The sequence below is a fragment of the Sinohyriopsis cumingii genome, unplaced genomic scaffold (assembly GCF_028554795.1).
Source record: "Sinohyriopsis cumingii isolate HCF-2022 unplaced genomic scaffold, ASM2855479v2 utg000695l, whole genome shotgun sequence".
In the NCBI taxonomy this organism is placed as follows: Eukaryota; Metazoa; Mollusca; class Bivalvia; order Unionida; family Unionidae; genus Sinohyriopsis; species Sinohyriopsis cumingii.
In genome coordinates this window covers 741,812-754,500 of record NW_028315924.1, presented here as the reverse complement: position 1 = coordinate 754,500, position 12,689 = coordinate 741,812, and the positions used below count along the sequence as shown (strand labels likewise).

The following is a 12,689-nucleotide window of genomic DNA, read 5'->3' as shown; positions in this document are numbered from 1 at the left end:
CACACAAACGTACGTGATCTCATACAAACACACACAGATAACCACATTATTAAAGTAGTTGTTGTTGTTGTTGTTGTAGGGTTTAACGCCATTTTTCAGCACAAGATAGGCTATACATGGCGGCCAGTATTAGTGGTGGAGGAAGAACCCAGGAAATCCCCGGAAAGAACTACCGACCCTCGAGAAGCTACTGGCAAGCTTTCTCACATACCAACATTGGCCGAATACGAGACTCGAACCTACGCAGACAGAGGTGAGATGGCAGTGATCCGTAACGGAGAGCGCTTTAGACCACTCGGCCACTCGGGGCCCCTATTAAAGGAGTAAGTGTTTATAATTACACTACTCCACACTCATACAATTGGCAATTTGAATAGTCTCTTTTCTAGAGTTTTGGATAGCCCTGAAAAGAGCTGTTTTTTTGGAACTTCACATGCATCTATTAGTGATGGCACCTTCCAGGTCTTGCTCCACAAAGACATCTTCTGCTCCAGTCATTATCCCAGTTGACTGTAGTAGATGGGAGTGCAGAGGCTTGATGATTAGCCTCAGCACCCCAATCTTCTGTCTCTGGTATAGTGAATACTTCTTCTATTCCTAACTCGAGGATGAATTGGCATCCTTGCCTCCTGTATATGTTGTACTGGTTGTGGCTGTGGCCTTGGTGCAGCTACTGGCTGTGGTGTTGCTATTGCCTGTGGAGTTGCCCTCACCATAGGCTTCACCTCACAATTTTGTCTCAGTATGAGGTGAGGCAGGATCCCACTCTTCTTTTCCTCCTCTTCTTTCTTTCTTCTCTGCTCCTCCTCCTCTTAATTCTTCCTTCCCTTACAATAGCCTCTACAGCTCATTCATTCAGGAGGCACCTGGCGTATTCCAGGTGCATCTGGAGTTCCAACAGTTTTACGAGTCTACTACTCATTTTCACTGATGTCTCGTTGACAATGGGTAGCCAGACTGACGACCTTATCCAATAAATACACTAAGAATGGACGTGTAGGAAAATATCCCCTAATATCCAAACTTACGATACGATACGATAATAAATTTAGGTTGCCTGTGCAGCTAGTGCTTGCGCGACCGATTAAGTCCTGAAGGTCAGGATTCTTAATTAGTCGGGTCTGTGGGTATTGTGCCACCACAACCCCCTTTTTATGTGCAATGTCGCATTCCTTAAGTTTGAGATTTTGGACATGTCTAGGTGAGGCAAAGAGAAAAGGGACCCCTGTGACGCTGTGAGTCATTGGATGCTGGTACGCCCTGGAACGCTGAGACTCGTAAGATCAAATTTTCGTCCAGTTTTACTATTAGACACTTACTTTCCCAATAATGGGGGTCCCGAGTGGCCGAGTGGTCTAATGCGCTCTCCGTTACGGATCACTGCCATCTCACCTCTGTCTGCGTAGGTTCGAGTCTCGGATTCGGCCAATGTTGATATGTGAGAAAGCTTGCCAGTAGCTTCTCGAGGGTCGGTAGTTCTTTCCGGGGATTTCCCGGGTTCTTCCTCCACCATTAATACTGGCCGCCATGTATAGCCTATCGTGTGCTGAAAAATGGCGTTAAACCCAACAACAACAACAACAACAACAATCCCAATAATGTGTGAGCCACCTATGCAATTTTCGAAATTTTTCGAGTTAAATAATTTTCTTTATTATTTTTAACAAACGATTGGAATTTTGTGTACATGGTGTACCTTTATTTTTCCGAAAAGGTGCCAATCAGCTGGGTATCAGGTACCCTGTATACTTTTTGTATCCTGTTAGGTTGTTTATTTTTGATTTTGAATTTTGATGGTGGTAATCAAAGGTTCAGATTAGGATTTTGTGGATAGAGCTTTTGTCAAAAGAGGACTTCATGAACCAAAGGAAGAACCTCGTTAACAGAAGACAATTTGAAAGTCGATGTCGGTCTTCTTTTTCTTCCTTCTCTTTTTTCTGCTTTCTGTTGTTGAGGTGGGATGTTTTTCATTCAGACTCAACTTTCAATTTTGTAGTCCGGTATGATGTTTGCGACTGGTCTCTCTGGTTATTAGGCCGTTGTTCTCATTTACTTGATGGAGTTTTGGAATTACATTGTGCCTTTAAGTGTTATTAGTTTTGTGCAAATGTTAGACTTATGTAATGTTGGGCTTAAGATGTTGTGTTTTAGATAGTTTGAGGTCTGTACATCTTTTATTACATACTTTTGTTTCCGCCTTGTGCGGTGGTCCTGATGACAGGGCTTTGTCACCTTATATTCTGATTTCTTATTGGGACCTATGGTTAAATGATGGTTTGTTTGAGTATTGCCAATCTGTGTCGCCTTATGCGACCGGACCTGATGGCAGAGATTTGGCCACCTCATATATTACTATTTCCTTGGGTTGGAATTGGTTCTTACAGACTTATGTTTATTATTATGTTAGTTTGGAGTGCACATGCTGACATGCAATAGAAGAGAGTTATTGATATATATAAACAGACATACATATTCGTATACACCTTTAAGAACAGTGAAGTAAATAATTTTGTTTTTGTTTTTATTTGTTTAATACAAAATTATTATTTATTTATTTTTATTTTTTATTTTTATTTTTGGTTTTTTTTATATATTTTTATGGTGGGGTGAGGGGTGGGGGTGCGTGATATGGACCTTTTGGCTAGAGATCTTACCTTATCTCTTTAGTCCAGTCCGGTGTGGAAGTAATTAATCTTGTGCTATTTGTGATTTTAGGTCTATTTTTGTTTTGATTTATTTGACCCTATTTTAGATTAAGTTGGTTAGGGTATTTATTATATATATATATATATATATATATATATATATATATATATATATATATATATATATATATATATATATACTTTCTTTAAATATTTTTATTATTATTGTTATTTTTTCATTAGGTAAGTACTGCACATTAAAGTACAGAAGTACAGCCTGGTCTCTTGGGTAAACTCAAACTGCCCCATGAATTATGAAGTCTTTATTTACCTCTATTTTATTTCATGTTGGAGAATTCAGAAAATATGCACATGCAAAGTGTTGTGACACAGAAAATGTATTTTTTACATGCATATAAGTCATAGGTCACGGAAAAATTATGTTCTCATGTCCCAAGATCTACAGCCACTATGGTAATGAACAAACTCAAATATTTTAAAGTTTAGACCTTGGCCTGTGGGTAAGCTGACCCCTTTTTGTTCCAGGCTTTTATTTTTTCACAAATTGTTTGGCTTATATGCGAGTATATACTGTAACCTCATGTTTATTATGCTCAACTGATTGAGCTTGACAAGATCCTCCAGTGTATCCATAGTTGCCTGCAAGCTAATAGTCTCTTGGTAGCTGTAAATTCATACAGGATTTGCTGGATGTGGCCCGTAAAATCAATGACATCATGCAGGCTATGAAAAAGTTTACCAAAATTGATTTCGGTGGCACAGTTAATTGCCACCTCTGTGGGAAAAGGTTTGGCAGTGGCAAGGTGGAAAATCATTTCTGGTACACTTGTGAGTGGCCCTATAACATGTGCTGTGGTCACTAAAAAAAAACCAGTTTATTCCAGTGGGGTGTGTGTGTGTGTGTGTGTGTGTGTGTGTTGTGTGTGTGATCAGGATTTTTAATGTAACTTTAACAATGTTTCAGTCATATTGCTACGATGTCTGCAGTGTGACATTGTATTGTGATATCTAGCACTGGGCATCATGCTGCAGGCATGTAGCATGATGTCCCACCCAGTCACATTATCCTGACACCAGTCCTAACACCACTAACCTCTTAATGCTGAGTGCCAAGCGACGCAGCTGTCAGTACCATTTTTATAAGTCTTTAGTATGACTCGGCCGTGGATCGAACCCATGACCTCTTGCATCCGAGGTGGATGATCTAACCACTAGGCCACCGGAGCAGTCCAGTGGTGTTGCATAATCTCCATGAGTATGACTCACATCTTATCATGAAATCGTTTGGAAAATTCTTGAAGCACAAAATCAAGTGTATTCTAACAACATGGAAATATACATCTTTCTTGTTCATTTGCGGTAATAATTAAACTTTAAGAAAAGTGATTAATAACTTGTACAAATATTTATTTATAATTTAAACATGAGAAAAAACAAACATCAACCCAAACCTATTGTTTCATTCTTTTTCAAACTTCATCCTTGGTTTTAAACATTTTACAGATTTCAGTCAGCCTTGAAGAATGGTAAGTTGGGAATCCTGCTTAATGCAGCAAAAATAGAGGAGGAACTTGCTTAATGCAGCAAAAATAGAGGAGGAACTTCTACACAACCACAACATCCGGCTTATCAAACAGTGATTCAACACTAGTTGCACTGATCCTGAGTGCAGCACTAAAAAAATTATATATTGTATATTGTTTATTTTAATATATGAATTAAACTCACTTGGTACGTTTCCATGAATGCATTTTGTGTCTTACTTCTTGTACATATGTATGCTCACTTTTCATACTAATCAGACTAATATTATAAGTTAATGATAACTTATGTGTAAAAATGTACATACTATTAAATTATCCTCTTGAATATAAATTATGGTACTGTGTTAATCAATTGGTATATCTGAATTAACAAATTTCTTGTATATATTCATGTTTTGTTTATATGGCCATATGCGGAGGCTGTAGACTTATCAATTCAACTGATAAAATTGGGCTTTTTGCATTATTTGTATAATATTTATAAATATTTCTGTGTTGTATGTAACGAAAATGATTAAATATTAAACTGTGTTCAAAAAGTTGTCTTTGTGAATGACACCCATTACTCCAATTTTCACTACACACAATGAGGTAACAATGTAGGAATTTTATTTTATTGAAATAATATTTGGATTACTGTGCACTTTGAATGTGTCAGTTATAACCATGTAACTACAAAATACAATTGGGGTGGTTATTTGTACAGTTTTATACCGGACCGTTGGGTTTTTAACCAGTCTGCCTCCTTATTAACATATAAATTGTTGTACATTATAGTATTTTCAGGGTCAGTAGTGGTTGACTGGTATTTTTATGGCCGATTGTAGTGGACTGTGGTATTTTCATGTTCAGTTGTGGATGACTGAAGTGGACTGTGGTTGACTGTAGTGGACTGTGGCATATACAGTAGTCTATTGTGGTATTTTCAAGCTTGATTGTAGAAGACTCGTCAATTGCAGTATTTTGATAGTCAATTGTGAAAGATTTTACTTGATTTAGGGTACACTGTTGTAGTTTGTTGTACAGTCTAGTGGATTGTGGAAGATTCTAGTGGAATGTTTTATATACACCACTCCCTCCATAACTCGCGCCCTGATAACTTGCGAACCTGCTTATAACGCGGGTCAGGCATGGATCCCACTTTTTTTAACCAGAAACTTCCCCAAAAATTGAACCAGAAGAAAATCGCAATAAAAATTGGTAACGGAAACTTTGATGTATCACTCGTTTTATCGTCGAAAACAGTAGATAAGACCTGGAAATTTTAATCAACACTATCAAATATCAAATTTAAAAATAGGTCACACAACTTTTTACATTTTCTTTTCAAATGACATTCCTTGTACAATGCATTTAACGATATGTAAGGCAATTTTGATCAATGAAAATGTCACGCCGAGTGGAGGAAGTACTTTAATAAATAAATGCAAAAAAAATATAAAAAATTATCAGTTGAAATTTGTGTTTTAGTTCTATCTTTTAGATCCATTTAAGTGTAATCATCATAAATGCAATGTCCGCGAGCGTTTCTCTGAGAAAAGTTAAAAGGCAGGAAAATCCTACAAACTTAAAATCTAGCAGCCGCGGTCATATGTCGGGTGAACTATATTTGATCAATCGAACACTTATAAATGTTATTGTGTGTGTAACATAAACTACCTTAAATTAACCAACTCTTTCATAATTGTGATCAAAGATAACAAGGCAGCCAAGCGAAATGAATATTTCGCAAAATAAAGAGCTTGATTTCACAGATACGGACCATTGTGGGCAAGCAAGTTTCAGAAAATTCTTGAACTGGCATGTAGATATATCCTCAAGGATGATAAGAAGTTTCATTATTACTTCCAAAGAAATCACATCAATATTGTACTAAATGAACAATACAAAAATTGAGTTTCGACGTAGATGATTATCTCACGAAATAAATGTTGCCTGTTTTGAAAAATTGTATCAACAGTTAGTCTAGTTCCCTGCTGTGGACTCCCGATTTGGAAAGATAATATTAAACACCACTACGGGAACCAGACAAATCAAGAAAACAAAAAGCAGTGATGTAATACACATATTTTTTTCGCGTACATGTGATGTTTGTTGAAACCAGTTGGAACGATCTTTCAAATGTTGGACATTTGGAAAATAAATGTTATTTAAACAGAATAAAGAACAACTTCATTAATTTTCGAAGTGATTGTAAAATGAGGATTCAGTCGATAAACAGCCCAGTTCCCTAACACCGCTCCCCCCTCACAGTTTTCTCGATGTGAAAGCGATTTTTTTCAATTTTGGAGTTCCCTCAGTAATTCGAGCCTTGCCTATAGTGCAGTCTATGTATGTGGACCCCATTGTGCGCGAGTCATCGAGGGAGAGGTGTGCATGCATGCATATATATATATATATATATATATATATATATATATATATATATATATATATATATATATATATATATATACTGGTCATTCATGCTATTTTCACTCTTGATTGTAGAAGACTGTGGTTGACTGCAGTATTTTCATAGTAGATTGTGGTAGATAGTGATGCCCATGTTGAATATATACAAGTATTTCAGTTTTCTTTATTCAAACACAATATAAAATGACTCCACAATGTATATCTTACTATTTAATTTACTGAAAATATTATGACAGGTCAAGTCGTTGAACATCACATAACTGGTCTGACGGACGCATCACATGGAACAGTAGCGTGATAAGAATTAAATATTTTAAAATTATTCTTCCAACCAGCAAGACAATTTGTACAAGTTAGTAATCAGAATACTCAAGTTTTTACACAACAGCCATAGTTTTATGTACTGGCAATAACAAAAAAAGCTAATGTAATCTGTTTTATGTAGATAAGTAATGTCCAATTTTTATCTGTCTGGAATGGAATGTTTTTGGAAATGACAGAGGAAATTAATAATTAACAAATATATGTTTTATGTCAAAACTGTCTTTATTATCACAGTAGCACACGAACATATATAATTAGTAATATTTATGAGCAATTTAAGTTTGAAATGCTTTTCACAGCCTCTTTTCAACAAACACTAGCATCTGACAGTAGACTGCAGACACAGCCTTAACCTTTCTTGAGTTTCCTCACCCCAATTATGACTTTTATCTTTGACTGGTGTTACCTCGATCAGAATATGAGTTTGTTGTCATTGTAAGACATCTTTTTGAACTGGTCACATAGATGATTTAAATATCTCCACTAACTCTCACACTGTGACATATCCCACACTTTGATTCTGACCCATGAGGAGAACCCTTATAACTATCACGTTAAAAGATCGAGGCCCAGCGTGAGATCAAGTAACAATGCTCTCTCTGCAAAGGTATGTGCATGCTGTCAACACTGTAGCTGGTACGGCAATGGCATCAGAACCATGGCCATATGCATGGGGGCTGCTGGTGTGGGGTGCTTGCTACACAGCTGACTGCCCCTCCAGCTACCCCATGTGACTCTTTTCATTGACGGGGCAATTCACTGTGTGATGCCTCCAAGACAGTGCTCAAACAAGTGACCAGATTTGGGTTGTGACCGAGGGTAAGCTAAACTTGTGGAATACTTCCTTAGGGTATTTATTTTTACATTAGACTACTATTCTTGACAGAGTTAACTATAACAGAGGGTTTGTTCTTAGATATATGTCACGGAATGGTGTAAATCTTATTCATTAAATACATGTACTCAGATTTCGTTTTTTTGCTGTACAATGATACCCGAGGGTGACTATGTATATGGTCTATTGTATTTCGAAATCGTGAATACGATTCGTCCTATGCTACACGTGCAAGGTGCTTTCGATACGGCAAAACGAAAAGTCTAAACGTATAAATACTTTACTGTATGCAAAGGGTCTTTACAACACTAATGGTTTTGTCAGCAAGCGGTCTGCTTAAAGGATTCGCACAACTCCAGCTGTAGGGGTAGGTAATTTTTTGGTCTTAAGTGATAACTAGTGCATTACCATATTTACCTTTGCATATTTGTTATATACTTTTCTTTAAACAGCATAATGCGTGCATTTTTTTATTCTTGTTGCATGTAGTACAGGATTTATATTGGTAATGTAAAGCTACATTTATTTTAAAGAATTGTTTACTATAGTCTTATCGAGCAGGGTTAGGTTTACTATTGAACCTGTCATTTTGTCATTGCCATAATAATATAATCTTTATAACTTACCAAGTATAACGTCCTTACGTTATTATGTCTGTATCAAGTTTAGTACACTGTATCGGGTATATTTTCAGCTGTCTGAGGGTAGGAATATCCGGGGTGCCCGGTGTTGTCTGAGGGTAGGAATATCCGGGGTGTCCGGTGTTTGAGTGTAGAAACGTCCGTTTGTCCGGAGCGTTTAAGGTGCCAGAATGTCTAATGTCAGAGTGACTAAGGTGACCCAGCTGTAGAGCCGTCAAAGGACCAGGGTGTCCGGAGGGTCTAATGTTCCAAGTGATCATAGTATTCCGAGGGTCCGGAGTCTGTAGCAGTTGTGAAATTGATTCATTGGAGCGGATATGGTGCACGGGTAACAGAGTGTATCTCCATACATGTATTTTATTAGCTGTAGGCTAATTTTGGGTTAGTAAGACCCAGTGTGTCATTCAGGACTGGAAAGATAGATGGTATATCCGTTCTTGTGTTTAGCAACATAATTTCGCTACCTGAGCGAATACATTTTTACTATGAGTAAAATGCTTACATCGTTTACTATTTGAGTGAACTATATTCATCTTTCCATTATTGAATGATTTGTGGATCATTTATCCTGTGGTTTTTTGTGTTACTGAACTAATTTATTCGTATTTTTTTCCATCTTTGAATCTGTGCGTTTTATGTTAAATAAATCCAATATTTGGATTATAAGATAGGCACACATCTTCATAATCTACTGCTCACATAAATCACCACATTAAACCATATATATGTGTCGTCAAAACGTGTTCTGTTAATCCGAAATATCCCACCCGGTTTATCTTGTTACAATATATGTTCTTGGTAGCTGGTTATTTCCTAAACCTTTCCAAAGTGTGTATAACAATATCACATGATCTGAGGCTCAAAGCAATATTCAAATTCCAAAACCGTGAACATAATTATTCAAAAGAAGTTTTCAGTTCTTAAACTCTTTACTGTTTTATCTGTTATGGGTGCAGTAATTGACAAGAATTTAAATCAAAATTGAGGCATGCCATAAATGGAAAAGCATTCTTTAATTTTGTCTTTTGTTCTTTCTTATTATCTGTTCTTTAACTTGTACATTTTATACAGGTTGGTATTTTATCATGCTCATCACAATAAAATAAAAACATGATCAATTTTATCTTGCTCAAAATTCTGTCAGTAGCCAGCGGTGTGCTGGTGAATTGAGCAATCTTCTTACAGTTCTTGCATGACCACTTTGCTGATGTTAACATGGGAGGATTGGCAACAGCTTCATAAGCTGGCTGTCTTTTCGCTGTAGAAGGAAAGGCTTCATAAGTTGGAGAGGGAAGGGAGACATTTCAATCTGCTTTATTTCTGTCAGGCACTATTCTAACATCAATGTTTCATACAGATTGCAAATTAAGCTTTGTTAAATAATCTTACCTTGGAGAACAGATGTAACACTTTGACTAAAACAAGGATTGCTGCCTCCAATACATGGCCCGCCTGGCAATGAACTCAATGCACACATCCATTTCTTTCCGTGATTTTCTGCATTGGTCCCATGTTTAATCATTGTAAACTTCCTCTTCTGGTCACAAGCCATAGAGTAAACAGACGTATCCTCACTCACAAATTTATCAGCAGTGCACTGTGGTATTGTTGGATTAAAAATCCCAACATAGCCTTTATCATCTCTTCTAAATGTAACTGTCGTTATGTTTACATCCTGGTCTACTGTGCAGATTAAAGTTAATGAGCCTTCATTAAAGAAGTAGGCCACATCACTGGGAATGAGTTTCACTTGTGCAGCACCTGAAACAATTCAGTTATGATATAAACATGCATAGGGATGAAATGATTCATCTGTATATCCATGATTCTGTAATTTTACCATATTGATACACATATAGTATGAATAAAAAACAAGTGAAGAATCAATACCAAATGACACTTAATTTAAACAAGTTACTTTAATCTTTTAGATATAATGGAAAACCACTGGTCATTTGTTTCTTTGTTCTTTAAACAGAGAAATCTACTGAGAGGGCCATCACAGGCACAGGAACTCATTTCTAGCAGCAAAAGCCAATAAAGTATTGACAAAGAAACCAACTTATTTTTTTGACATCTTTTTAACACTCATGAATGATTTGACATTAGTTTTAAAGGTGATTTCAACTTTAGGTACATTTTAAAATATAAAATTTCAATATATAATGCCATATGTATAGAAGTTTGACAACAATATTTATTTATCAAGAATAAAATACGTCTTACAAGAGGCAGGCATTCCAGTGTACAGCAGTCCCATAATGGCAAGTACAATTTGCATTTTCAATTCATTGGAAATAGGATCACTTATGTATATCAAACTTCTCTGGCACCCTAGAAGAAAAAAAAAACTATTTAGAGAAAATTTAACAAAGAATATCATATCATCCTTACTCTTTTCAGAACAAGGAATTTACAATAATATACAATGCTTCTGTGTAGTCTTGTACTTTTTATTGGTAAGTGGCTTTCCAAACTTTATTTTCAACATTTAATGTATGACATCATAATGCAAAACATGTACTTCTAATTTATTAGAAATACTATTGCTTACAACAATCTGTTATACCCCACTGCCTCATACTTCCCCACAGAAGATATGTATCACTCGAATTTCTAAAGAGCCTGTACAACTGCTTTGAGTTTGAGTACACTGATAAGAAGTTGAAAAATCATTGATTTGGTAAACCTTGGACCTAAGGATATCTCTGGTCCCAATTAAGTGCTTTGGACTGAAACCAAGAATTTCCACGGGTATTTTTCCAAACAGGCTAAAACTAGCAAAAGTAAAATGGAGATTGTTCTGATATGAATAGCTATAGAGCTATATCAGTTGTATCATCACTTTCAAAGATATTAGAAAGAGGGTTAAGGTTAGGGTTAATAATGGATTTGGAAACTACCTGGAATCATTTAATTTACAACATTCACAACAACCAAGTTTCCGTGAAGGGCATTCATGCCAGACTAGACAAATTAGAATGGTGGATGATTGGTTAACATCAGTAGATCAAGGTAGCCTTGAACAGTGTTTCTTGACCTTATAAAGGTTTTTGACCTTGTAAATCACAAACTCCTGCTGGAAAAGCTCAGCATATATCAAGAAAATATGAAAGCTTAACTTGGTTTCAAATCTATCTTGAAGGCTGCTAACAAGTTTCTATTTTAAATAGACTTTCAAACAAGAAACTGATAGGTGCTCCACAAGGATCAGTTTTTGGACAACTCCTTTTTCTTGTGTACATCACTGATTTACCATTTCACACCGAGATATCCAGCACCAGCATGTTTTGAGAAGACACAACATTATATAACACTATATCAACAGGCCATGAAATTTAATAACTGGTGTGAGCACAATGGTATGAAGATAAATGCAACCAAATCAAAAGCCATGATATATAGTCAAGCAGAGAAAAAGAACAAATTATTTCAAAGTAATGATAAAAGGATATACAACAGTTTGAAAATGAAAACTACTTGGCATCATGATAGACAATATCTTGAGCTGGAAAATGCAAGCTGATAAGGACATTAACAAAGTTAACTCACTGCTTTATAACTTGAACAAAATAAAATCTTATCTCCTTCATGAACAGAGAAAAAGATATTCTACAATGCAATGTCATATAATATATTTTGTTCTATCTGGGGTAATAGTGGACAAGAAACTCAGAAAAGATTAATGAAATTTAAAAAAAGAGCAGCTGGAGTTATTCTTGATGCTGATTTAAATACATCATAGTAGTATATGGGGACGACTGAGGGACAATGGGACTTTACCATTGAAATTGGGAAAAAGGAATTGAGGAACACAATTTCTAGTGACAATGGGACTTCCATGTTAAAAAGCGAAAAAGGAATTGGGAGACAAGGAGAACTGAACATGGGTGATGTCGCTTTACAGGATACTGGGGCTAAAATGGCGACAGTGTTGCAAGTGGCTAACCTCAGTTGGGTGGGCACTTGGTAAGTGTTTGACTTGACCTCAATACATACTGCTGTAGGTAGGGACGAGTGAATGGTACTTGGGAGGTCAAACGGGAAATGAACATGGGTGATGTCATGGGGCTTATAGCGACATTTTTTTTATTTTGGAAAAATAGTAGAATATTATATTTCTAGGCAAGTGAGAAATGGAAAAAACGCTAGTTTCTATTAATAGCAACAATGCTGGAAAATCCTATGGAAAAACCCTCATATATTTATAGCCATTGCTAGCTTAGAGTGTAAAAGGAGATGAGATCTCACAAAATGGACTATC

The 12,689-nt window shown here is 36.2% G+C and overlaps 1 protein-coding gene across 1 annotated transcript in view; it reads right to left on the bottom strand.

Annotated features, from left to right (window-relative positions):
• Nucleotides 1–12,689, bottom strand: part of LOC149773278 (uncharacterized) — a 185,454-nt gene that overhangs the window by 145,343 nt on the left and 27,422 nt on the right. The window contains exons 3-4 of the mRNA XM_089946503.1: nt 10,652–10,759; nt 9,815–10,186 (exon numbers count right to left, since the gene is read on the bottom strand). Coding sequence (XP_089802629.1) covers nt 9,815–10,186; nt 10,652–10,706 — 427 coding nt within the window. The 5' untranslated portion in view covers nt 10,707–10,759. The remainder of the gene's footprint in view (nt 1–9,814; nt 10,187–10,651; nt 10,760–12,689) is intronic.